This window comes from Mchenga conophoros, linkage group LG11 (genome assembly GCF_057382185.1).
Source record: "Mchenga conophoros isolate Kocher_MC1m ecotype Shallow Benthic linkage group LG11, M_conophoros_male_GT1.1, whole genome shotgun sequence".
Lineage (NCBI taxonomy): Eukaryota > Metazoa > Chordata > Actinopteri > Cichliformes > Cichlidae > Mchenga > Mchenga conophoros.
In genome coordinates this window covers 29,155,470-29,182,681 of record NC_140536.1, presented here as the reverse complement: position 1 = coordinate 29,182,681, position 27,212 = coordinate 29,155,470, and the positions used below count along the sequence as shown (strand labels likewise).

Sequence of the window (27,212 nt, the reverse complement as noted above, 5' to 3'; positions counted from 1 at the left end):
TCTAGCAGATGGAGATACTGGAGCTTTGTGTACTGGGGCTTGAAGTTTCCCTCTCTGCAGTCCTCTGCTTCTGGTTCTCCAAAGAGAAACGTGCAAAAAACAAATAATCAAACTGATGAAATTTACTGAGAAGAAAGTGAGGATAAATAATACTATTCTGTAAATAAAGTGTTTGAATGAAGAGGAATAGGGAACAATATATTTATGCTTAAAAGAAGTTAAGTGATGCAAACCTTTAGTGTTTTCTATAGTCTGAGTGTGGCTTTCAGTTTTGTCTCAATTGTCTATACTGGAGTACAAACCCCCGCTGCACAGCCTGGGCTGTGGTCTGTGTGTAAAGACTGACTCGGACTGAGAACACAGGACTTGTGGTAAACGAGTTTCAGCTTCTCTCATGTGCAGGAAAAACCACCTTTTTTCTACTCAGCCCCTGCATCTCTTTGTTTAACGGTAGTGCTGAGTCTCTTAGTTCACTTCTGTATATTTGCAAGGGTCCCTCTGTGTGTGGTTTTTACACTCATACTTTTTTATCAGTGGAAATATCGGTTGCATGTTTTTGCGTGCACTCACACTTTTGAGATGTTTTCACGCACTGAGCGTTTTGCTCAACTTTGAAGACTTTTGTATGTAAAAGAACAGCTTCCCCCAGTGTAACAACAAATACAACCACGTGTTTAAAACATTTTAATCTTCTGTACAAGGACTGACTGCAAGAGAAGTGCGACAGTACAACATTGTCGGGATTGGTCAGCTATGTTTTGTTTTGTAAAATACATCTACAGTATAAACACATGGCTAGCTTACAAAAAAAATGTACAGACCTCTGACGTACCATCACGACAGCGTATATTATGTGTCAGTTATACATTTACAGTATTGTAACGAAATGTCATGTAATAAGTTGCATTTTAGTCATTAAAGTTGTAGTGCTGTGAAGCTTTAATCCGCTTATTTTTCCCGTCTCCTCGCCGTGACATACAAGCTGCTGCCTCCTGCAGACCTCAAAGCTGCAAAGAAATGCAAAACGAAAAATGTTAAAAGACGTGTAAAAAATACTTTTTTTAATATGATGCAATCAGAAAGGTTTAAGTTGAGTAAACATGCAGCATTAAGCATGTCAGTTAAGAAAACACTCCCAATACACCTTTTAATAAAGCAAAACCACATCGCATGCTAGATGAACACCTGTCAACTGTAAAATGCTTAGTGATTTTAAGGCATCAGGGTTTCACACAACATCAGGAAGGTGAGCAAAACTGTGCACTGTCTAAAAAAACGACCAAAACAACACAACCTTCAGCAGTTGAAATAAAGATGCCAGCTTTTTCTTTACTAAATGTTTTATTTGTGTGGCACTTAAAGCAAAAACATTCAATTTTTTTTTTTTAACCTGTAATGTTTATTAAATGTATTAAAGTTGGACAGAAAGTACATGAGTGATTTATTTATTTGTCACAACGCATACCTTTAATATGCTTAAAGGTAGAGGGATCATAAAAAGCTTTTACCTATCAGGACACCCAGTTCTTACCAGCTTTTAAAAGATATAAATAAATAAACTGTGTTATTATCTATGCAGTCAAAATGCAGAAGCAGCGTGTAAAAAACGAAGTACGGTGCACAATTCAGGAGGCTGTATAACCACTTTTAGCAACAGTAACTGGAAGTTATGGTTTTCTGTGTGACCTTATCATTTTCTCACACAACTGTGAAGAAACTTTGGTCTTTATTACTACAGTGTTTCACGTTACTGAGGTTTGTATTTGCTTATCTGCTGCGCTCTTAACTTCAAGAACTGGACGTTGACTGGACGGCAGAACCATGATTCTGCTGTACTCTGTAATTTGGGCCAAGCTTTAGCTGTTGGAGAGGTGGCCTCACATTTGATGCTAGAATACTTTTGTATAAAGAAAAGTTCACGGTCAACTCTGTGATTGCAAGGTGCCCAGGTTCTGTGTTTGAAAAACAGGCCCCAAATCATCACTCCTCCTCCTCCGCGCTTGACAGTTTTGAGGTGTTTTGAGGTGTTTGTGGTGATATGCTGTGTTTGCTTTTTACCAAACATGGTGCTGTTCATAACTGCCAAACATCTCCAGTTTCACCCTCTTTCTAATTATACTGTCACACACTTAACATGTGAAGTGACATGTGTAGCGTCTGAGATGTAGCTCTGCGTATCGAACGGTCCGACCGCAGCAATTTGCTGGGAACGTTTGGCAAATGTCTTGAGTGTTACATTTGAGAATAAAAGGTTCTCTAGTTTGTAAAGAATTACTTTAAATTGTCTGGAAAATGACCCTGAAACCCTTCCTACACCTGAATGCTCCAAACCTGCAGAATTCCCAGACTTTTTCTTTGATCGAGGTTCTCACGCTTGCTCAACAGCGCCTGGCTGTTACTTACGCTCTTCATACTTAATTCTTCACACGCTGCTTCTGCATTTTGCTTAGTTTGGTGTTACATAAACATCGATAGCGTGTCATTTAAATAACCTTTAGAGCCACTAAGGACAAGATTATCTTAGAATTTAAAGAGCCTATGGTGTCTTTTTTTTAAAAATAAAAATATATTACGTCTACACGTTAATACTGCCAGCTGCACTGGCTATTTTATAAATGCCTTGTTTTAAAAAAAAATAAAATTTCTTCCACTTTTTGAGCTAAAAAACAGCAAGATTCTTAAAAACGCAAAACTCACACAGATACTATACAAAAAAAAAATCACTCTTAAAACATAACATGCATGTGTTCAAGCATGCACAATCTCAACAACACGTGTTTTTATTATGATACTCGCTTCACCCTCATGCCAAAAAAGGTAGAGAAACATGAAAAAGAGCCAAACCACCCATCAGAAGGACAGCCCACTAAACCCATCAGGACAAACTCCCACGCAGCACACAACACAAAAGAATTTTTTTTTTCACACATATTAGTATTCAGGCCACGGCTACATCCTCACAGTTGTTAATGAGGTTGTGAAGGGAACATTACAGATGTCCACCCCTGTGACATCGGTTACTTACTGAGCTAAAACCCCTCAGCTCTGAGTCAGACCAATGTAGACAGGCCTACTGCTATATGAGAGGTCTTGCTCTGGTAAAAACAAAAGAGCAAAAAGTAGTGAGTGAAACTATAGAAGCAACTACAGTGGGGCAAAAAAGTATTTAGTCAGCCACCGATTGTGCAAGTTCCCCCACCTAAAATGATGACAGAGGTCAGTAATTTGCACCAGAGGTACACTTCAACTGTGAGAGACAGAATGTGAAAAAAAAATCCATGAATCCACATGGTAGGATTTGTAAAGAATTTATTCGTAAATCAGGGTGGAAAATAAGTATTTGGTCAATAACAAAAATACAACTCAATACTTTGTAACATAACCTTTGTTGGCAATAACAGAGGTCAAACGTTTACTATAGGTCTTTACCAGGTTTGCACACACAGTAGCTGGTATTTTGGCCCATTCCTCCATGCAGATCTTCTCGAGAGCAGTGATGTTTTGGGGCTGTCGCCGAGCAACACGGACTTTCAACTCCCACCACAGATTTTCTATGGGGTTGAGGTCTGGAGACTGGCTAGGCCACTCCAGGACTTTCAAATGCTTCTTACGGAGCCACTCCTTTGTTACCCAGGCGGTGTGTTTTGGATCATTGTCATGTTGGAAGACCCAGCCTCGTTTCATCTTCAAAGTTCTCACTGATGGAAGGAGGTTTTGGCTCAAAATCTCACGATACATGGCCCCATTCATTCTGTCCTTAACACGGATCAGTCGTCCTGTCCCCTTGGCAGAAAAACAGCCCCATAGCATGATGTTTCCACCCCCATGCTTCACAGTACGTATGGTGTTCTTGGGATGCAACTCAGTATTCTTCTTCCTCCAAACACGACGAGTTGAGTTTATACCAAAAAGTTCTACTTTGGTTTCATCTGACCACATGACATTCTCCCAATCCTCTGCTGTATCATCCATGTGCTCTCTGGCAAACTTCAGACGGGCCTGGACATGCACTGGCTTCAGCAGCGGAACACGTCTGGCACTGCGGGATTTGATTCCCTGCCGTTGTAGTGTGTTACTGATGGTGACCTTTGTTACTTTGGTCCCAGCTCTCTGCAGGTCATTCACCAGGTCCCCCCGTGTGGTTCTGGGATCTTTGCTCACCGTTCTCATGATCATTTTGACCCCACGGGATGAGATCTTGCGTGGAGCCCCAGATCGTGGGAGATTATCAGTGGTCTTGTATGTCTTCCATTTTCTGATGATTGCTCCCACAGTTGATTTTTTCACACCAAGCTGCTTGCCTATTGTAGATTCACTCTTCCCAGTCTGGTGCAGGTCTACAATACTTTTCCTGGTGTCCTTCGAAAGCTCTTTGGTCTTGGCCATGGCGGAGTTTGGAGTCTGACTGTTTGAGGCTGTGGACAGGTGTCTTTTATACAGATGATGAGTTCAAACAGGTGCCATTCATACAGGTAACGAGTGGGGGACAGAAAAGCTTCTTACAGAAGACGTTACAGGTCTGTGAGAGCCAGAGATTTTCCTTGTTTGAGGTGACCAAATACTTATTTTCCACCCTAATTTACGAATAAATTCTTTACAAATCCTACCATGTGAATTCATGGATTTTTTTTTCACATTCTGTCTCTCACAGTTGAAGTGTACCTCTGGTGCAAATTACTGACCTCTGTCATCATTTTAAGTGGGGGAACTTGCACAATCGGTGGCTGACTAAATACTTTTTTGCCTCACTGTACTTCTGCTTCAAGACATCCACCTTAAAAATAACATTTAAATAACCAGTTCCCCTTTACAGGACACTCTGCTTCATTAGTATAGCTGTCTAATAAGGAGTGTGCGCTTCGTAGCTAAAGATCCAGGTGTAGATAACGTGATGAAAACATATATATTTTCAAGAAAAGACCTTAAAAGGTTTGCAGATGATGGACGGCCTGCTTTATGTGAAGTGCAGTATTATGTAAATTAAAATGAGTAAAATAAGTAAATTATGTTTCCAGCTTGAAGTTTCTTTAAAAAGTAGTTTTATATTTCTTGTTCAACAGTTTTTAAACTGTTTTTTGAACAGCTGTTCTTTCCAATCCTAATGTTGTTGCTGTTTGCAAAAAAAAAGATTTCAGAGAGACATTTTAGAATAACATGAGCGTAGATGTAAATAACTGCTCATTTCTGCCTCAGCTGTTTTATCTTAAAAACTATAAACTACAATAACAGGCACATATAGCTGCAGCCAATCCAGACAGTCATGCAGTTTCTTTGCAGAAAATGTTCAAAATGCTTTACAAACGTTGCTCGCTTCATCAAATTACAGCCTTATTTATGCAATTTTTGCCACTAATGTCCAAATGAGTCTGTCGAACTGTCATCACACTTTGGATCGTTTAGTTGTCTCGCGCTCGCGGGCATCATCTGTGTATTTACGATTCCTTAGAAAAGACTGCGTGCTGCAGCAGCTGCACCTGCCTCTCACGCTCGGGCTTAGAAAGAGAGAAAGATCACGCTTCCAGATTAAGAACGGCGAAAATGCGTGACAGATGAATTCAGAAACGAAGCCGACATGTTCAAAGATCAGCACGTTGCTGGGAGGGAGTGCATGTCTGAAAGGGGTTTCAGGAAATGTCACTTGGACTGAAAAGTCCTGTTGATTAGTTTTGGTTTGTTTGTGGTGACCTGTTATATATGTTGTACAAAGAGATGTTGTATTATTTAGCCCACCTGCGTTTATTAACTGAATGGAAAATGACTGTCAGAAACAAATGATGCAGTTGAATAACAGTGGAAACTGCTAACACTAACCACAATGACCACACATACAATTTAACACTTTTAAAAAAAAGGTTTCCACAAAAACCTTAACTGAGTGGCAACTGAGCGTGTTTTGTCTTGGTCTTTTCTGCTTTCCAGACTGCTACACAGAATCAAAGAGGCACATATGAACCACAAATAGGGAACAATGTGCCAAAGTTAAATGACAACTTCTTAGAAAGCTGTAACATGAAAATTATCATAGGAGAAGGGAAGAAGTGAAGCTAGGCAGAGGTAAAGTATGAAAAAATGTGATGGCTGCAACAATACAGCCTCAGTTTTCTTTTACATATATAACAATAACAATGACGGAAATCAAACACTCACTGCTGTGATAAACTTGGTGCCTTGGGGCTGGAGGTCTTCATCTTTCTGGAAAATCGAGGGCTCTGCTATGGAGGATGGAGGTGTGGTGGAGCAGAGGAAAGAAGAGGACTCATTGTTGTTGTAAGATTCCATGGTGACGTTGGTGTGCCCGGGTACGGCGAGCGTATTCAGTCCTGTCACACTTTCACTGGATGTACACTGAGAGGATGTCTCAGAGCTCTCAATGACTGTCACAGAAAGCGTGGAGAAAAATTAGATATATAAATAAAGCAATACAAGATCAGCAAGACAGGACTCTGTTCCCTTCATTCACAGCTTGAGTTTAAAATTTTCTGTCATTTGCACGTTATTAAAGTGTTCAAAAAGACATTTATTTACACATTTTATGTGTAGGAATTTGTGACTTTGGTGACTCCTTGTGGTAGCAGCAAACACGACACCTAACTGCATGTTTTATTTACATGTCTACTTATTTGTTCTATTGTTTATCATGCAATGCAGTTTTGTGTAATAATTTTGGGTTAGTTTGAAGTGCAAATTACCAAAGTTTGCTCTGTTCTGTGCTCTGTGATTAGATTGGATAAGGTTCACACTTGAGAAACTGTGAACAAACAAAACAAAACCGGCGAATGCACATCTGGTCACTCACTCATGGAGGGCTGGCTCACGGTGTCCTGCTCCAGCTCATCTTCCTCTATGCAGTCATAGGGCCACTGGGTAAAGGAGGGAACGCTGCCTGCTGGGTGCGAAAGTGTGTGCGGGTGAGAGGGTGAGGAGTACAGGTGGAGATTGAGGGAGCCCAGCAGGGAGGAGGACGACTGGCTGCTGGAGGAGGAGGTGCTGCTGTTGGAGATGGTGGAGTGAGGCCTCTTGAACGAGGCCACGTGTTCAAATGAGGACACTGCGATGGACGCTCTCGTCCTCGACTCTGGCGTTAGAGAGAAGTGAAGTGAGCTGTTAGATAAGCAACAATGAAAACCAATGTTGTGGTACTTTATTTGTTATCACACCTTCAGAAAGATTAATGCATTAATTGTACTGATTATGACGCAAATAGCAAACACAGATATTCCATTAGAAAGAAAAAGAATATTTAGTTCCCAAAGTCAGCTCACCTGCCCCCTTCATGGTATACTCAATGGCTCTGTCACTGATAGCTGCGTCACTTGGCTTGATGTCCATGAACGGTTTGCTTCCAATTCCCATAGACACCATCTCCAGCATGCGCAGCTCTACAATCCCAACACAAAAATATCTCCAATGACTAAATGTTCGTGTGTGTCACCTTATTTGTTTTGTATGATGTATTTAAGAGTTTGTGTCAAAGTGCACAGTCTGTCACAGAAACAGACCTCTGTTTCTGAGCGCCTGCCTCCACAGAATCTTCCCAATAATAGTTGTCCACACCGCCTTGACCTCTGCAGAGCTGGCTTGGAGTATAAACGTGTCTTGTGACTTCCTCCGACGGAACCAGATCTCAAAGCGTAGGCCGCTGTCACCGACATTTTCGGTCATGCCTATCTCTGCTGTCTATACAGAAAACAATAAGAATATAAAAGTAAAGCTCTACTCTAAAAGCAGTCCAGACAAAATAAATCCTCCTCAAACAATAAATTCTTACTTTGAAAGACTGTTTGTAGATGTAAATGTCATATCCTCCCTCTATCTTCCTGGTCTTACTGAAGAGGATGAGGTCTTCAAACAAGAAGACTTGGCGGAGGTATTTCCTGCGACCACACCAGACCATGAACTCATCCTGGCAGCGGAGTTGACCCTGTTCTTTCAGATTCACCTGGAGAGGAAACATGGCTGCTTGCACACATCAGCGAGAACAATGCGATTCCTGGTGGGAGTCTGACCTTATTCTACTGTATCGCATTTAACACAATGAACTCCAGCAAAAATAGCTTTGATGACCTAAGTTTGAGTATCTCTGTTTCATATCTGTGCCTGCCTATAACTTACATCACATCCTCGAATGGCGTCCATAGCCAACAGATCGTTCCCATGGCGGAGCTGAAACTTGACCATCTCTTCTGCAGTGCGAAGGTCACTCAGCTCCTGCTCCTGGGACTGGCTGCACTCTTTTATCAGGTCTTTGAGCAACAGTGCATATTTACTCATCCTCTGAATGGGCTTCAGCAAGTAGGATGCCAGGTCCATCTTATCCCCGAGCTCCATCTGCTTATTCTGGAGGAAGAAATCATCATTACACTTTTAGATACTGCCTGGATTTAAAAAAAGAACTGCCATCACTTCATTCGTGGGTTTGTGATATCCTTACAAAAGCAGACATCATGAGGGATTGATGATTACAAACTACATATGCCCTAAATTATGTCCTGTTTTAACACCTAATTATGCTTAATTTACTGGATGCCGGATTAAAAAGAAACACCTAAAATAGAAACTGAGACACATGAATGAATAAGTTCAGTAAGCAGTAGGGTCATTTTCTCGTAAACCTGTCTATAATCAGAGAGGTTGAAAGGTTGTTTTGCAGCCTGTATCCAGTCACTGTGTGAGGAATGTAACCAAAGTAAGAGATTCTACACGCACCTTAAAGAATTCGTTCCCGTGGCTGCTGAGCAAAGCGTCGGACTGCGGCTTATTTTTGCTGTACAGAGCATACATTCCAAACTGATCCTCCTGCACACAACATTAACAAGTTACAACACTACAGCAAAATGTATGCTGACATGTCAGAATGATTCACAAAGCGTGCCGAATGATTCAGAGACTGTAAATTCACCAGGTACTTTCATTTTGTTGCTGAGTACATGAGCACACAAGCAATAATGGACCAGTGTGGGATAATGAAACAATCACTACATGACAAACTAAGCTAGTAACTATACAGCAACACATCTCGATGAAGCAACGAGACCTGAAAGCTGTTTCAAATTAAGTGTAAGGATACTCACATGCCGCAGAAAACAGCTACTGATGGACAGCGGGGATTGGGTGCACGCCTCCAGCTCTTTTAAGAAATACTGGCTGTGGAAGTCCCACAGTTTCTCCACATTCCCAAAAATGATGCTCCGTTTCCCCCGCAGGTCCTGAGGCAAATCGAGGCGCTCCATTTCGGGGAAATAGTGCTCAATGATGTAGCTGAGTGAGCGAACGTACTCCCTCTCTGTGGAAATCATTTCGTCCATGATGTGCTGCACTTTACTGTTGAACAGAAGGACGCATCAGGGTTAAGACTGAGAACAACAGGGATGATAATGTGGACAATTTTGATTGTTTGACAGAGAGTTTCCCAAAAAAAAACAGTTAAAAAACTCCAAATCTGAGGGTTAGATTTGTTCGCCTTCATTTCATAATATAAAAAGTTGAATATTTTGGCTGGTCTGGTTTGTTTTTACCTGTAATATTCGCAGGTACGCAAGTCTATGACTAATCTGACAATAACTGACTGTAACACCATTAAAGTAATACCACAAGACTGTCATTAAAGCCTAGTAATCACCTGAAAACTACACACTACTTTTTAACAGGTCGGTTCCAAGAAAGTATAAGGCAGGTTTAAAGCAGTTAATATGAGAATTTGAAGGCTTTTTAAAAACTTCACATGACTGGCTTAACAGGCCTGAGGCTGGTGTAGTTTATCATGAAAATGTTAGTTTGTGTGGTATTTTTTTCCATCTCTTACAAAAATATCATAAACGTGTTGTTTATAACTACGTACTCATCAGATTCTATCCCAGCGTATTCTTGATATAACTGATTAATTCCTCACCTGCTCTGTTTCTTTCCATCTCCATCGCTGCGCCTGGTATGGATCCTGCAGGGCGTAGACATGCTGCGGCTGCGGCCTAGCGTGGGGCTCATCACATCAGGTCTCTGCAGCTTCTTCTCTGCAGACACGTTATTGGTCACCTCCAAACCCTTAATGTAGACGCCTGTATATCCGTGAATGTGACTGACATCCGAGTGGGTGCTGTCTCTCGGGGATAGCTCATGGCTCATGGTCTTCTTCATGATCTTCTTCATGGGTTGCTTGCGCACCCGGGAGGCTCCAGAGTAGATGGGCTCGGAGCGGCAGGAGACGATCGAGTCGATAGTGCAGTCGCTGTCTGTGTCATCAAACATGGGTGGGCTCTGTCTCAGTTTGCTCTCGCTGTCGGGGGAGAAAGTGAAGTGTGATGAAGAGGAGATTGAACTTGTGGGACTCTTGGAAAAAGGCCTGACAGAGAGATTTTTGTTGTCCTCAAAATTTAATGGCTTAATTGGTCCAGGTAAACGCACACATCCATTAGCTCCACGCTGCTCTGGAGTGATGATCTGAACTTCTGCAGGCTTCAGAGAATCCGTATCGGCAGCTGTGGAGTCCTGAGCTGCTGCCATGGCTCGAGCCAAAGTCTCTTCCAGCTGCTGCTTGGTCTGTTTACATTTGTGCCACACGGCGTTCCACTGCTGCAGCTGCTCAGGAGACTCCAGTGAAAGCACCATGTCATTAAGCGTGCTGAAGTTTTCCATGGAGAATTTGGATGCTTCAGTGCAGTAATCCTGTAGGACCTGCACCACAGAGGGCGAAAATCTTCCCCCTGGGCTGGCCATACTCAGTTGATGGAAGTAATCCTGACAGTGGTCCATCCACTGGTTTGCCTACAGGTGTAAAAAGGTGGTTTAAATATGTTAGATATACACAATATGGCTAAATACAAACCATTCAGTGTTCAATCTTTTAAGAAAGGTCATCAATTAAAATGTGGTATCATTTTGCATGAATTTTACTTACCGAATCATAGAACTCATACAGGTTGGCTAGGATATCTAGCTTCGCCTTCCTTTGCTCAACTCTGCTCAAAATGGAACCCAGATGTTGTTTAAAGTCGAAAAGAACCTCTGGAAGGGCCTCTGGAGACTCTTTGACCAGCTGCAGGCCACGTCTCTGCTGGTTCTGTGAGCAAAAAAGATAAATTTAGCACTGAATCCTTTCTAAAAGTTAAATATAACATAATCAGTTCACGTAAAAGTTGAGGTATCTTTACCACTGATTCCTCCAGAAATTGGCTCAAGCTCTCTCTCATCTCCTTTATTTTGGCTGCAGACAGAGTTAATGATTCCAAAGGCGCAAGCTGCTTCTCTCCCGCGACACTGAACCAAAGTTTGATCTGAAAAAGAGAAAGGAATTGTCAATTACTAAAAAAAAGAAAAGAAAAGCTCTGCAGAGCAGGTGGGAATATGGTATTTAATGTAAAAGTCACCTGCTGAGTTTGCTCCTCAAACCTGTGCGCCTCCAGCAAGCTGTCTAACTGTTTCTGTGACTTGTTTGAAAGGATCACAAGCTTATGAACTTCTTCATCTACTTGATTGTAGAGTGCGTTTAACATGTCGACAGTGTCCCTGAAAAAAAATGAAAAACAATATTCAGACAGGTTACAGGAAGTTTATTTTAATCATCATGGGTACTACTCATTATGACCATTGGGCACCATTGCGTCCTATCATGATCTACCTGTAGTTTTCATTGTCGCAGGCTTCTTCCTTCCTGATACGGGCAAGTACAGTTCCACCCTCCAGACGGAGTCGGTTTAGACAGGTGTCATCTAGTACACACTTCATGAGATGCTTCTGCTTTTCTAACACCTCAGACACCTCCTGACATAAACACGGACACGGGTAAATGGATGGTCACATTTACACAGTAGATTTTTTTTTTTTTTTATATCCTGGAAACTAAGAATGAAACAAACTGGTAAACATTTTACTACAAAAAAAAAAAAGCCAGCAGACATCTATTGTGTGTGAGTGGAGACACATAAATCAGCAGGCCAAACTGTTTGCAGGGCTTTGCTCTGACCTTAGAGGTCTTTAGGTTGCTGCTGGCGCTCAGTGAGCTAATAGACTCCTGAAGGGAGGTGATGGCCGCACTACAGCTGGCGGCAAAAGGTTCGATTTTCTGTAAGTAAAAGAAGACAAGAGGAAGAATGAAAGCAAGGGAAGTGAGACTGTTAACACCTACAGTGTCAAAACAGCGATATTACCAAATGTGAAACTGATCATGTTTCAACTGGCTTGCTGGTGGTGGAAGTTTGCCTTTGGGGCTTTCTGCCAGAACGCTTTACTTTTTTTCCCCTTTTACATTATTTTCAGTACTCAGCTATAATTTGTTTTAGACAGCAAAATCCTTGGTTACATTAGTCATGTCTTAGTAAGAGTTCAAAGCAAACTTCTCCTATGTTTATCTGGCTTAGAGGTGCATTGCCCTGTAAATCTGGGTGTCTTTTTTCATTATGAAATCAAGCATCTAACCATGAAACTGGAAAAAAGGTATTACATACATGTTTACACTCTACTCCAGTCGCCTTAGTCACACTCACCTGTCTGAACTGGATCCAGTGGTTGTGATCGTAGTGGAAGGTGCCCTCCAGGTCTCGTGTGAGCTGGGTTTGGTCAATGTACTTCAGCAGGGCCTTCAAAGATGACACAGTTTCTGTCTGGAGAAAAAGAAAAACATAAACAAACATCCAGATTTCAGTCACAGCACGTCTCCTGCGCAGCTTAAAAAAATCTCTGTCATCACGGCTTGCAGTAATAAGATCAGATAAGAAACTTTCAAAAATCATCCCTGTAACAAACGGAAATGAATTCTTGCAAGTGTGTAAACAAAATTAGGCCTAGCCTTCACCAACATGAATACTGCACATTTATTCTATTTTTACCTGTACACTGATGTCTCTCTCGGGTTTGCTTGCTACCTCTTTGTCCGACAGGAACAGAACTGAGTAAAGTGCATGTGGTATTAAAGTCTAGAAAAAAAACACCACATGAGCATGTTTTATTTAAGATACACTTAAAGCACATAGATTATAATACAACATATAGTTCTTATGCTATGAACAGCTAAGTACTGTGCGTTCAAAGTGACTTCGGATGTTTGTATCAAGGTTTACAGCATTATCACCTTTACATCAGGAAGAAATGTATTATCAGAGTATGATATCTCTCCTGCGAGTCAGCTGCAGCCAGCCTGCTCCCAGCGTGTGGTTAAAAGCAGACAAGCAAGGACAGGCTCCTCTGCGAAAGCCCTGAGGCCAGCCTTTTTCAGAAAAATGTCTTGGAAGTGCACACACTACAAGTTTAAGGTGTGCCTCTTAAAAAGAAAAACCGCACTATGCCAGAGACAGAGAGGCAGAACAAAAGGAAATGTGTAAGGAATGAGGCAGTATTTTATCTCTGACAGAGAGACACATAACATTACAGTGCAGGAGGCAGCAGAGGGCCTGAAAACTCTCCGGGTGTGTTGGAGGGTAATTACATGTTTTCCAGTGTGGGCTCACCTGAAACTCAGACAGCGATGACAACAGAGCTGGAACAGGCTGCTGCCTTCTGCAGTCTATTACAACAGTTATACCTTGATCACGCCTTTCTTTCCTAAAACCGAAGCATTACAGTTATTGTAGCATCTGTCAAACACATGATGGCATGATGTGATACAATATTTTGACACCTGACAAATTTGTACACAAACACAGATTTTTGTGATGATGAAGTGACACTTAAAGTTAAGTTTCAGACTTTCTAAGCAATTTTGGGGGGATGGATGTTGACCTTAAAGCAAACACATTGTGTTGTCTAATAAGAGATCTAATAAGGGATGAAAAAATATGTTCAACTATACTTAATGGAAAGACTTCTTTGTTCTATAGCTCCAAATAAAAGCTGGAATGGAAAGAAAACTGGAAAAGTGTTAAAAACACTAGCTTGGATGAGTTCACCTTAGAAGTTAATGATAGGTGTAGAAGTCATTTTTAACCCAGACAAAATAAACCGGCATACTGCATGCATGACTTACCGCAGAGTTGAGTAGTAGTAGCTAAGTAAGCACGTCAGATCATGGACGGTGCAGATCTCACTTGCCCACAATGGAGCTCTTGTGCACACCTGCACCACTGCTCTCCCACTACGGTCTCTGGTCCCTGGTAGAGAGAAAGCAGAGATGGGGGTCAGAACTTAGCTCTACTTTCTTCCCACACCAAAAATATAACTGCTCAAGCTTCATAGTGATATGACAAACTAATGTTTTTTAGAGCAAAAAAGTTTTGGAAATGCCAGTTCGATAAAAAAAACAAGGAGAAATATCACTCACATAATAAGAACACACATTTTTAATGGTTTTGTCTAGGCCTCCCTTAGATAGATAATTTAGTAGATGTTTCAGTTTCTATTGCTGTTGCTTTTTTAGCATCAATAGAAAAGTTTCGGTCCATTACCTTCGCTTTTTGGGGGGGAGGTGTGTTATTTTATTTTTGAATGATTTCAGAATTGAAAAGAAGTGAAATATCTTTCATCATTTTTTTTATTAATTTTTGAGACATTACATCATAATTTTCACCAAAAAACATAAATAAAGTGCACATTTTTAAGATGCGCAATGTTGGAAATCAGAAATGTGATAAAAATGAGCAAATACGATCAAGGTTAAAACTCATATATGGAAATTGATATTCATTTTTTTCTTAATTAGTTAGAAAGTTCAATAAATACTGCAATTTCAAAAAAAGCTGAATGTTTCGGGAATTATTTCATGGTTCAGGATTTATGAGAAAATGGATGGATGGATAAAATAATTTCAGTACAGGCTGATGGGTCTGAATCAGCTGTCCTTTACCTGGCAGGATCACAGCCGCTGATGTGAGCAGCTCCTGATTGACCTCTGACACCAGTTTGGGGAAGGTTAAATTATAGTCACATGAGGAGCTTTGTACTGAGGCCACTCTGATTGTTGTCCCATTTGCAGCTTTGGGACTGTGCGACTCTTCTCCACTAGCTCTGTGCCGCCTGCTTTCACTGTTCAGGCTGTCGTTACGCTGTCCTGTAAAGACAAATAAAAAAATCTGAGCACTAGTCTGATGTTTATTAAGCAAGCAATCAACAACACAGTGCAATCAATAGAAATTTGAAGCTTCCTTTCACTTCTGTACTCTCTTTCCTAGCGGTGATACCTCATGAAAGTGTGTTTATTAGTGGCCAGCTAAGTGCACTCAATTAGTGAGTTCACCTGAGTCATCACAGAGTCCAGGTGTTTAGTCAGGCTGAGTCACAGGCAGACTCTCATACCTGCACCTCCTCCTATTCACTTCTACATAGCTCAAGGCTCTTTTTACAAGAATTGTGCTCCTGGAATTTTTAATTGATACCACAGTTTACAGACCTGAACCTGAGGCTGCAAACCTGCATTCTAATATCCAATCCAGTATCTCTACATCCTACAGGATACTTCATGGTGTCTTGGCCAACAACTGGGATGAAATGGACAGATGAGCATGCACGGTACATAATTAGAATTAATCAACAAAAAATAGTGGTCCAGAAGCTAAAATCCCTGGAAACACTGATTTTATCATGTGTGATGTGACAATTTGCTGCTTTTCTTTGTTCTACATGATAACTACCGGTAATTGAATTTTTGTGGTTTTTGGACAGTATATATGCCATTTTAGCTTAAAAAAGGTTTTTAAAAAGTACTCCAACTATTAACAGAGCCTAAAACTTTACACAAACTCAGTGTTATGTCTATAATAAATTTGCAGTTATCTATCTGTGATGTGTTGTCTGTATAAGCAGTTTGAGTATTGTCCTGCTCTGTTCTGTGATAATAAACCCTCCCAGCTCAGCCTCTATTGTCTTCAGAGAATTAGTGCATTTCCTGTGCGACTGTGTGACCACGCTTGTGTTTGCTGCAGGTTTCCTAAAATGCTTTGTTTTGAGAGGAAGTGACAAAAGTAGGCTAAAGCTTCCTGTGTATTGTCCTGTGACACAGTCTGCTTTCTATCTTCTGTGTTTGACACTTTTTTAAGTCATCAAAGACTAAACAAGCACTGGTTATTATCACTTAGTGATCACATATAAGAATCAGGATATTTGTTGGCTCATATCACAAGTAATTTAATCAATCATAGAGTCTTTGTTTTTCAGACTTGTATGAGTCAGCGAGTTTTCGGGTTTTTATAGTTAAAAGACAAAGGCTCAATTTATAAAAGTTTGTTTTCCAAAAACATCCCCAGCAGCTGATTTGTTCACAAGTTAAACTTGTGTAAACGAGCAACCCATCTGGGATTGCTGCAGCCCCCATTCCTGATAAGGCTCATCTCACTATAGGATGCCAGTTTTTACAGAATTTACACGACTTTCTATAATGTTGCTGGAAAAACCTGCTTGCCAAAAGCTGAAATTCAATCCCTCTGAAGTAATCTCTGAAAAATCTGATTTATATACTGTATTTTTGCCCAGTGCTGTTTTTTCAACATAATTAAAACCACTTTTTTAAAAAAAAACCACAAATACTCACAGCTAATGTCTGGCACTGCCCGATGTTAAGTACTAGAGAATGAACAAAACTGCCTTTTTTAACCTCACATTTCAATTCACGGAAGAAGCTCTAAAAACAACATGATTCCCTAGGTGGTACTCTCACATCAGTGTTTTCCTGAGCTACCCAGAACGCACCAACAGAAAACAAAACAGACTGACAGCAGTAAAGAAAACACAGGATTGGGACTAAAGTGCTCTTTCCAGGGTTGGACTGTACCTGTTCCCTCAACTTGCCAAAAAACACACAGAGTGGGCTGTGAAAGGTTATCTGTCACCAATCGGAATGAAGTAGCTGAGAGTTATGAGCACTCAGACTCCAACTGTAGTCATCTAATGAACTGTTATAACCAGTCCTGCTGCAGGCTGTTATTGCAAAACCACCATCTAGCTATTAAGAGGTTTTCATAACCTCAGGGTGTATTATTTGATTAGTGACATGATGATTTAACCATCGGTAAACCAAACCTGTTAAAACTGAGATGTTTCCGATTCTGTCAGATTTTTGAAAATGCCTGTGCAGTTTTCTAGTACAGAGGCATTTCTCAGAGATTTATCACAGATTAAATCACCATTTGTTATACTAGTAATGGTCTATACTATTTTTGACCAGCATTTGAGTCTCTAAACTTATACTGCTTCTTTCAACTAAGAAAAATTGATAAAAACCAAACAAACCCCAAAACTAAACAAAACTAAACAAACAAACCTGTATTGTCAGTCAATAACTTTTTACTACACGCTGTCTCCCTCACATATCTTTATGTGGAATTCTACCCAGCCCATCCTCCTCGTTAACAAACAAAAAAAAGCAGCTAGCGATGACATATCAACACTGTTTCTTTCCTTCCACCACTTGCTTCCACTTAAACTTAGAATTCATTTTAAAGTTTTATTAATCACAGCGTACTTACCTGCATGCACGTAATTACCATGCACGTACTTGCCTGCATGGCAAGGACTTGCCCATTCAGGTAGGTACATACATGTATGAACTTTTGCTTACATGTATGTCAGGATTTTTACTCTACACTTGGTGTGGATTTTATCCTGACTGTGAAACACTTTTTAATTGTGTCTTTTAAAAACTACAAATAAATTACTTTTACGATTTTATTAGTGAATATGTACTACAGCACCACCACAAGCCTGGGGTTAACACAATTTAAAGTGTCAGTGTTCACAGTAATGAAGGAAAATATGCAACTACAATACATCCTTAGTGTAGTAATAAATAAGCAAAAAGTCCCACTCTCTGGACTTCTTGTGTCATAGAGATTGTTTACAAAATAATCCAGATAATGCTAATGATGTTACAAATGACCTTCTTATAGACTCTGATGGTAGACACGTCTGTCTTCTTGTCTTGTTAGAACAGCATTTGATACTGCTGATCACAAGGTTTTCCTACGGAGATTAGAAGACACTAATATTAAAGGAATCATAGACTCCATATTAGATAGACTCCTCTTTGTACAGGTAAACGCACGGGTTTTTCATGTGTGAAATGTATTTATGGAGTTCCACAGAGTTCTGTGCTGGGACCACTACTTTTTACATTATACATGCTTCCCTTAGGCAACATTATTAGAAAACAGTGCATATACTTGCAGCCCAGATGAAACGAGATGATACAAATCAATTAGTTAAAAGACATACCAGCCTGTATGTAATTTTCTTTCTTGTTACATTTGGTCCTAAAAATCTTAGAAGCACGGTGCCCAGCTTACTCTGGATGGCATAACCTCTATTAACACCTTATTTACTATTTTAAAACAAATATGTAGGACTGCCTTCTTTTATCTGCACAACATTTGCAAAATTAGAAACATCCTGTCTCATTCATTACTTCTAGGCTGATAATTATAATTCATTCTTATCAGGTAGTTCTAAAAGTTCCCTAAAAGCATTCAGTTTATCTGGAACATTGCAGTAAGAGTACTAAAAAGATGAGAAAGAGAGCATATTTCTCCAATATTAGCCTATTTTCATCGACTCCCTGTATTTAAAATCCTTCTCCTGATATATGAGGTCTTGAATGATCAGGCAGCACCATATCTTAAAGACTGCACTCTTACTTCACTCTCAGACTTGTACTTCTTAAGAGTTTCTAAAAGTAGAATTGGAGGCAGACCCTTCAGTGCCGAGTTTAAATTTGTGAGACAGACACCCCCTCTCTACATTATCAATACTTTCCTTTTTGATAAAGCTTATAGTTAGGGCTGGATCAGGTGACCCTGAACCATCTCTTTGTTATTCTACTATAGACTCAAACTGTTGAAGCACTCTGTGTGAGGCGCTTTTCTTAGTATGTTTTGTCCTGTCTCCTTATGTTCTTCTTTTTCTTTTCTCTTTCCTCTCATCCCCCAACTGGTTGCAGCAGATGGCTGCCCCTCCCCGAGCTTAGTTCTGCTGGAACTTTTTTTATTTTTTGTTAAAAAGGAGTTTTTTCTTCTTACTGTTACAAAGTCCTGTGCTGATAGTGGGGGTGGACGTAGCTTGTTTGTTGGGTTTTCTCAAGGATACTGTATGGTCACCTTACAGTATAAATTGAGTTTAATTAATGCTCCTGATATTTATGTATGTTTATCAGGTGTAAATAGGTATTTTAGCCATTTGGTTCGTTCATTCCTGTTTCTTGAGAAATTTCTTAAGTACCCGCTAAATGAATTGCAGCAATTTTGCCATAATAGGATTTTCAGGACATGAGCCACCAACTGGCTCCTGTGTCTTTACATTTGGCTAGGATCAATTAATTGCTAGGTTTGCTGTGTTCATGACATTACTGATCATAATCGTGATTATATATAATGACTACATTTCAAATACTGCACTTGAAATTTACTTGAAAAGCATAAAAAAACATTTATAAGCAAATGTTCTTTATGTATTGGTGCAAAAAATGACCAACATTTATGACTTTAAGTGTAATTTTTGTGCACCGAGGTTTAACATCAGGACTTACCCGACTCATCCTTGCTGTTTCTCCTCTCAATTCCAGGAATTATGGCCTCCACATCCAGCTTTCCGAAACGAAAAGCATAGTTTAGTTTTTTGGGTGAAATTCCGGCTGATCCTCCAGAAGAAGATCGTTCCCGGTGGCCTTTAACCTGGCCTGCTTTGTTAGTCCTCTCCAGTGACTTGGAGCGCCTTTCTGCTCGTCTCTCAGCACTCCGCAAACCTCTCTGTAAGTAAAGTAAAGGTGTGCTGGGTCTGGAGTCATCACTGCTGAGCCATCCCCGGCTACCTAACCTCCGCGATGAATGTTCTCTGGAGGAGGTCTGTGTGTCGGGACTGTTACCCGGTGTCACAGTTCTCTCTCTTAGGGTAGCACTATGCTCTGAGCTCTCCTCCAAGATGGATTCAGAGCTCGACCCAAGGGTCATGGGATTCTGTAGTGCTTCCATGTAAGATTTTCTGAAAAGTCTCCTGGTCTCAAAAGTTGCAGAGTCTCTGTGGAGACGGCGCCGAGGGCCTGGGTTACTGAGGTCTGTGCTGAAAGAGAGCATCTTGGACCCCAGTCCTCCCTCTCTTGCACTGCTGCCCTCACCGCCCTTTCCTGTACCACACTCCTCAGTGAGACTTTTTATTTTAATCTTGGGTATAGCATTGTCAGCTGTGCTGGTGCTATGGCTCTCACTGCTAGAGTCCATGCGGTTTCTGTTCGGGGAGTTGGGCTCAGAGAAAATGGAGTCAGCTCCCTGAGAGTGCAGGGACTCTCTGGAGCTGCGATGGCTGTCCAGAGTCCCCGTAGATCCGCTGGTGCTGCAAGTGCTGAGATGGGCACGGAAACCACCTCGGCTGCAGTGCGCTTGCATTATAGCGTCTGCTGTGTTGCTGACAAAGAGTGGGTTGACCACGTTCTTCCACGGTGTCCTGAACACAGCCGTACCAGTGGTAAGCAGACAGTTCTGTAGCGGATGCAGGTTTCGGTCACGTGTTACATTCTGTAAGAACTCAGCTGTGAAGATGCTGCCGTACATGCTCTCTGAAATAGGGATTTCTGCAATGGCCTGCCCACTGATCGACAAACATTTTATCACTAGCTTGGCAGCCTTGCGTCCTAAAGGAACAATTTGTAGGTAGAAATCTCCTTGCTTTAATCTGACTTTATGCAGAGGTGCAAGCTGCAGGACAACTTTCTCATGGATGCAAAGAGGCCATCCCTCATGATAAAAGAGCAAGCCTCTGAACTTTACCTGTGAAGAGAAAGAGAAGTCAGTCAGTACTCCCGTAAAACATTGTTATCATATATGTGAGTCATGCCTCAGCTGTGGTACGACTTGGATCATTTCAACTGACATCTGCAAAGCAGTATTTAAACACATGTTTAGCTGTAATGGAGAGGCAAGGTGTTTTCATGGGGTGCACTGAGTGAATCACTGTCAGCTAAAGACGAAAACCTGTCTGATCAGGCCCGTTTTCACAGCAACCACAACACAAATCCGTGTTGTGACAGCATGAAACCCTAAGAGCAAAAACACGGTGCTCAAGGGTTGGCTTTTTTCATCTCTTATGAATGTCATGGCAAAGGCTGAGGATGTGATCTTCCTCCGAAGCCTCTCATATTGCCTACATTACAAAGACTCATGCACAGCAAGCTGTTCTCAGGGGCTAGGCTTAGATGAAACTATTGCTCTGTGGCTATCGTCACAGTGTAATCACCAGAGAGATGAATGCAGAGGAATAAAGTTTCAGTGCTTTGGTGGTAGGGCCCTAACCCACAGCAATCAAAGCTTTTGAGAGAGAATATTGAATTTCATGCTGGACCCTAGAGTCCATGGCTCCCTCTCAAGCACTCCACAGTTTCCCTGTGTTTCGCTATTCAGAGAATGATGGCTGCTTTTCAGCTTGTTGCCTGTTTCCGGAACAATAATCAACTCTGTTTCAGTCTCACTTTTCCCACTCAGGAAAAATATTCACACTCAGCAGAACTGTTCACAGTTTAACTTCTAGTTGTTTATCTCTTTCCAGACAGTGAGATAGTTTTGGTTTCTTTTCTTAAATCCCCATGTCCTCTCTCTATATTTCTATCCATCTTCTCTTCCAAACACAGACATTCTTGGTTTCCTCAATTTAACCTCAGATACCATTACTATCAAGCACTCACACAGGTTTCTTTCTGTATGATCTGTAGGATCCTCTTGGCAGGAAGCAAGAAGTCGATGAGGCAGCGGAGTCCGTCTCCACGATATTGCCTCTCCACCACGCTGAACAGCTGCCAGAGGACGGTGACAGCAGTGGCACTGAAGGGACGGTACAGGGCAGACAAAGTGCTCTGGATACAGTTGTCCAAAGACTCAGCGTCCTGAGAAAAACAAGAGATGGGTACATTAACATATAAGCAGATGTGAGTCTAAATAAGTGGCTTCCAGTCTTTTTGACATGGAGATTTTGAGATTTATTTTTTTAATGAATTGCCAATTTTTCCTTTTCCAGTTGTAAAAGCAAGAATTGAATAAAAGCAACAGTCTGACAATTTTGTGCCTCAGTGCTGTGTAAAGGAGTTTTCAGATTTTTGAAGTTTCCTGGATTTTACAAGAAAAGGAGAAGAGACAAACATTTCATAGTAAGATGTTTCTTGGAGTCACAGGTTAGCAACTCCTAGTCCAGACAGCTTGTAACGAATTCCTTGAAATGCATGCAACGAAAATCAAATAAAAGCTATCTGTGCACAGTATACAAATATATAACTAGATAAACATATGCATGCAGGCTCCCATTTAGCCAGACTGTCAGGAAGTTTGAACATGACAGGGAATATCAGGCATCCCGGCAGAGGGGAAACACCTGGTTACTATGACGTCACCTTCAGCTAACACAAACAGGCAAACTGGAAAGTCCAAACTGGACTCCAGTTGCGATCAGGACGGTGGAACATGACCTTCCAACAGCATCCGTGTTGCCACATAGTATGATTTGACCCCTACATGACCCGGGCCACCGCCATTGGTCCCCCAAACTGCATGTCCAACACAGTTTGTCTGATGATGAGGACAGGATATTTGGGATTACAACAGATCTGAATGAGGATGACCTGTAGTAGTAGCCGGAGTCATGGTTCAAGCTATGACCTTCCTCTGTTCTGTCGGTGCCAAGGCCAAACATCACTCCACTATGTGTCCTTCCTGAATGGAACATAGCCGTGGAATAGAGACATCTGTCTCTCATGATAAGCGCACAGATAAATAGCAATGTCAGGAAATGTCTCACATATAACAACTTTGGGTGACACTTTATAATACAGCCCACGACTAAGGGTATAATAGTCCTGTATGAACTTATTTGAAATGTTTACCAACAAATATTTAAAGGTAGGTACACATTTATATATAAAATTTATGTTTTTTTAACAATATAAATATTATAAGTATCGTTCTCCCTTTTAAACTTAAAAGAAACAAATTATAGACCTGTGTATATACAGTAAAGTACATTTATTTACTTAAGTTTACTTTACTGTATTTCTCCTTTTACAATCACTGTTCAAATATAACTTTCAAAATGAGTAAATTAAAACAAAAATGCATTTATATGATGGAACAAAGACTCGAATAAATAAACAGAAATATATAATTAGAATTAATTCAATCAAAATTGAACACCAAAGAATTGACCCTATAAAGTGGGGAAATTGAATCGTATAAAATCCATCATGCACATTGACATAATAAATATTAAATGATGATATTAAAAAAAGATGTTAAAAAAAAGGAAATTACTCTTAAAATTACTCATGAATGATGTAAAATTACTTATACATTAATTTAAATTTACTAACACAATTTCTAATGACACAATTTAGTTATAGTATAATTCTTTTTTCCTGCAAAGACCTGCCTTTTCACGCCTTTATTCTAAAGTACCTAGCTGTAAGTATATAACTACACTGTAATTACAAGTAAAATACATTGAAATTCCAGTTAGTTACAGGCGAATTACACCCTCAGTAGGGGGCTGTATAATAAAGTGTTACCACTTTGCAAGATGTTGACCAACACAGGGCTTTAATATGCAGCTCCTCGATGCATTTTGCTACTTTCAGTTGAATCTCTATGCGACATTTGCATGTAAATAGAAGCTGCCAACAAATCAAGAGATCGCCTTTACTCTATTGAGTTTTGGTGGTCAGACAGCCCATGTTTCACCCTTTGTAGGATCTGTCTTGTTGATCTAAGCAGTGCAGCACCATCAATTAGAGGAGAGTGAGTACAGTTGAGCGCATTCGTACACATGCCACGACTCTACTACAAGGCGCTCATTGTGCACTCCGCCTCTCTAAGTGGTATGTGCAGTACAGTGTCGGTGGCCTGAAACAAAACACCCACTTCCATTAGCAGTCAGCTTGCTTTAGCGAGACAAAAACTTTTCTGGGCATTAGTCACTGTTGCGCTCAGGAGGAGAGGAGTAACATGGAGTTTTATTGGAGGAGAGCTAACAATGGGAGGAAAGCCTCAGCCGCATAGTTCGGACACACCAGCAAGTTTCAATTCAGGTTCCTAAGGCAGAAAAACAAGGGTAGTGACAGACGCAGTGTTTTGAAGAACAATTAGCCAACATTACAATTCAAAGGCTAGACATCGTGTTGCGCAGGAGCGGCTGTCTATGTAATCCAGTGCTACAGTATGGATACAAAAAACCCGCACTAAAAATAACAACAGATGGGTAATCCATTGTTTACACTCAGAGTAGTGACGCATGTAAATAAAATCCTACCTATGGTAAGAGACACAGAACTTCCCACTGGCATGAAAAAAATGGAAGCTTTTCATTAAGTGTCACCTGTCTAGCACGAGATATATTTGCACGTCTCAGCAGAGTGACCAAGTTTAACCACCAGCGCTGAGCCTCCCATCCGCTCTGAGCCACACAGGAATGCAGTGTATATAGCTGTGTATGTCTAGCTTCAGAGCTTCAGGCAGGACAAGAGCAAATTGGGAAGTCCCAACCTCTCTGATGCCTGATCTTTCTAATGGGCTGCTTGTTTGATGGCAGACTGAGGTGGTAATTAATGGCTTTAAAGCTCAAGGTGGGACACTTTTGTCTGTGCCATCAGTAAACAAGCTGTCAAAAAGGTGATCAGAGCAAATGGGATGGTTAAACATTAAAGGGTTTTGTCTCTTGATGAAAAAAGCAAACCCAGAGGATTGATCCTGGTTATGTTTGACCTTTTCTGTTTTGTTAACCCCCCTCCTTTTTTATAAAGTTAAAGATATACGGATGGTGGTGAAATGCTTGATTAGTTGGTGATTCCTCTATTGCAACGCTTAATGAAATCATGTGTCAAGACTGAAAAGTCGGGCAAATAAGGAAAGAAGTGTATCAAAACCAAAAGAAAAAGTGAGAGACACAGAAGCAAACACGAGGTGGTCACTGACACATTTAGTGGGTCAGGGACACAAAAGACGCTGCCTGCCAGGACTCCAGTGGAGCATGAAGCCACCAGGGGAGTGTAACAGGAGAGCCCTGGAGCCCCCACAGAGGCTGCTCGCTAACCAACCTGCTAACAGCCTCAAAGGCAGCGGGACGACAAAGGCCACAGGTTGCTCAGACCTGCCCCGCTGCCAGGTGCCAGGATGCCAACAAAAGAGTCTAGTGAGACCTCCCCATTAAGCCCGCAGTAAGTTTCAGCTTTTGATCTGTACCAATAGAAATCCTATCTCATGAGAGAACGACAGTAAGAGGAGAGATGCTGGGATGTGTGGTCAGGCAAAAGGTGCACGCTGTACTCTGAATACATTTAAAAGCCACATTTTCTGATTATGTCAAGGAGCCATAACAAAGTCAATGAGGTTACTTGAGATCGCTGTTAGTTTGAAATACGGCCCTTAACGAGGAGCTTAAGACATGTAATTACACATCAAACTGTACACACAAACGCCACACTCTCTGTGTACAAGACACAGCACACGCTTCGAGAAATAAAAGCATAATCATACTAATGCTGTGGTCCGTAAGAAGATTAGCTGTTGCTGCAAATTGTAGCGTTGTTATCTTAGCAGATAACCCGGCGAGACAAAAGGATTGTGTGATGAACACAGATAGGTGTGAGAGGTGAGGCGATAAACTGGACCACCCACATACCCACAGCCAAAAGTACTACTTTTACAGTAAAGAAAGTAGGGGTGTTTCTGTCAGATTACATTCAACGTATTTTTTAATCTGGGTCAGTAAGTCGTATTATTTTGATTTATTTTTAAAAAAAATTTAATAAGACCGACAAAAACTACCACTACTGATGGATTAAAGAGTAATTTTCACATATTCCCACAGTGTTTATGGAAAAGACTCACTTTATACCACCGGAAAGCGACTAATGACTTTGCTTCAGGATGTAAACAGCACCGCAGGCTTGTTGTTCTGCCAGTGTGTATGAAACACTGAATCTCACACATTTAAATATTATGTTCAATTCAATAAAACTCATTAATGAAGACAAAATAGTGAATGGAGGTCCTTCAGCCAATCAGGGCAGTGATAAGTAGTGACAACAGAGACAAAGGAGCCTGACAAAGTCTGTTGATACCTCTGCAGGGTAAATATAGAGTGGGTGCATTCCATTATAAGTGGGAGGTTGATAAAGATATCAGAGAGGATACAAACTTGTGTATCTCAGTGACTCCCAGAAATAATAGTCTGTTTATCATATCTTGCTTTCTCCTTTTCCCCCTACAGATAAAAGTCCACGTTTCTAATTTCTAATCATCATCAACACGCACACGATCTATAACTAGTGAAGAAATAAATCTAAAACGCTCATCTTTTACAACTGCACAACAAAAGTAATGATACAGACAGGCCGTGCAAAAGGAATTCATCACCCTTTAAAGTGAACAGAGCGCTACAAACAAACAAGTCCATGTTATATTCCCTTAAAGGAGAAATGAGCCGCTGGATATATGTGCATATCGAGCAATAACATAATCCCGATCATCGTTCGTGTCGTCCTCCCTTTTCTTCTAACACAATGCATGCATGAAAAGCTTCCTGCTGTGTTTTGACTACACAGCGACAAGTCAAAATATCAGCCATCTCTGAACAGTGACATCAAAAACATCTACCGCCATAATACAGAAACACACACGCAATAAAGTGGCTGAAAAAAAAAGGCAAAACAAAGTTCAAGCATGTGCAAAAACTTCCAGAGAGTCACCGAAATCCTGTAATTAAACACATTTCAAGCTCGTACCTTTATACACAGGTAGTTGTCACAGCTCCGTGATTTTGCTCTGGAGTGCATTTTGCCCAAAGGAAGCATTTAGCCACCAGAGAAACAATTCCAAAATTCAATAAATCACGTGTCTCCAAACTCCAGGTGAAAGACTTTTGTAATCCACGCTGTGAGTGTAATAAGTCATTGCTGTGGTATCAGTGGGTCCGGCACCATTTCTCTCCCCTGTCTCTCTCCTTTTCTCTATGCTGTGGTGTCTGTAGCTGGAGTAGACTAAACTTCAGAGCGTGAGAGAGGCAGTGCGCGGGCTTCCCCGTCACTCACCCTCCCTTCCTCCAACATAACCTCCCCCGCCCTGCTGCTTGCTTTTCTAATGAAGCTCCATCCAGCTGGACAAATGCACACTCCTGCAACTTCAAGCTCATCATTCATAAAAAAAAAAAGACGGGGAAAAAAAGAAAAAAGACACGTACACACTACCTGACCCGCACACCCCGACTGCCGTGAGCCCCAGCACTCCACCCAGCAGGCATCAGACGTTGACTAACTCCTCTCTGCCCTCCCTGACCCTCTA

General features: G+C 41.0%; 2 protein-coding genes across 4 annotated transcripts in view; one reads left to right on the top strand and one right to left on the bottom strand.

Annotated features, from left to right (window-relative positions):
* The window catches only part of LOC146564473 (uncharacterized), a 7,424-nt gene extending 6,748 nt beyond the window's left edge, over window positions 1-676 (top strand). The window contains exon 6 of one of the 2 annotated variants that reach the window (XM_085292304.1): window positions 9-676. In XM_085292304.1, coding sequence (XP_085148430.1) covers window positions 9-107 — 99 coding nt within the window. In that variant the 3' untranslated portion in view covers window positions 108-676. Of the gene's footprint in view, window positions 1-5 lie in introns of both variants that reach the window. The other variant, XM_085292303.1, reaches the window with a different exon arrangement.
* Window positions 672-27,212, bottom strand: plekhg4b (pleckstrin homology domain containing, family G (with RhoGef domain) member 4B). Of its 2 annotated transcripts, XM_085292301.1 has the most exons (24): window positions 26,657-27,212; window positions 21,578-21,775; window positions 19,433-20,666; window positions 14,768-14,971; window positions 13,952-14,075; window positions 13,437-13,530; window positions 12,819-12,905; window positions 12,477-12,593; window positions 11,957-12,055; window positions 11,612-11,754; window positions 11,361-11,499; window positions 11,145-11,267; window positions 10,892-11,053; window positions 9,890-10,758; window positions 9,072-9,321; window positions 8,707-8,796; window positions 8,113-8,337; window positions 7,769-7,939; window positions 7,500-7,677; window positions 7,263-7,379; window positions 6,797-7,075; window positions 6,148-6,374; window positions 3,026-3,095; window positions 672-1,007 (listed from the first exon to the last, which is right to left on the bottom strand). In XM_085292301.1, the coding sequence occupies exons 1-23, from the start codon at window positions 26,723-26,725 to the stop codon at window positions 3,051-3,053; spliced, it is 5,244 nt and encodes a 1,747-aa protein (XP_085148427.1). In that variant the 5' UTR covers window positions 26,726-27,212; the 3' UTR covers window positions 672-1,007; window positions 3,026-3,050. The 2 variants fall into 2 exon arrangements, with proteins under 2 accessions (XP_085148427.1, XP_085148428.1); XM_085292302.1 differs by lacking the exon at window positions 3,026-3,095.

Bases quoted from the DNA above. Each gene is read 5' to 3' on its own strand.
- plekhg4b (XM_085292301.1), bottom strand. From the start codon at position 26,725: ATGCTTCCTTTGGGCAAAATGCACTCCAGAGCAAAATCACGGAGCTGT. The intron at 13,531-13,951 runs GTAAGTCATGCA...CTTCGGTTTTAG, and splicing joins TACTACTACTCAACTCTGCG to GAAAGAAAGGCGTGATCAAG. The intron at 9,322-9,889 runs GTGAGGAATTAA...TCTGTTCAACAG, and splicing joins GATGGAAAGAAACAGAGCAG to TAAAGTGCAGCACATCATGG.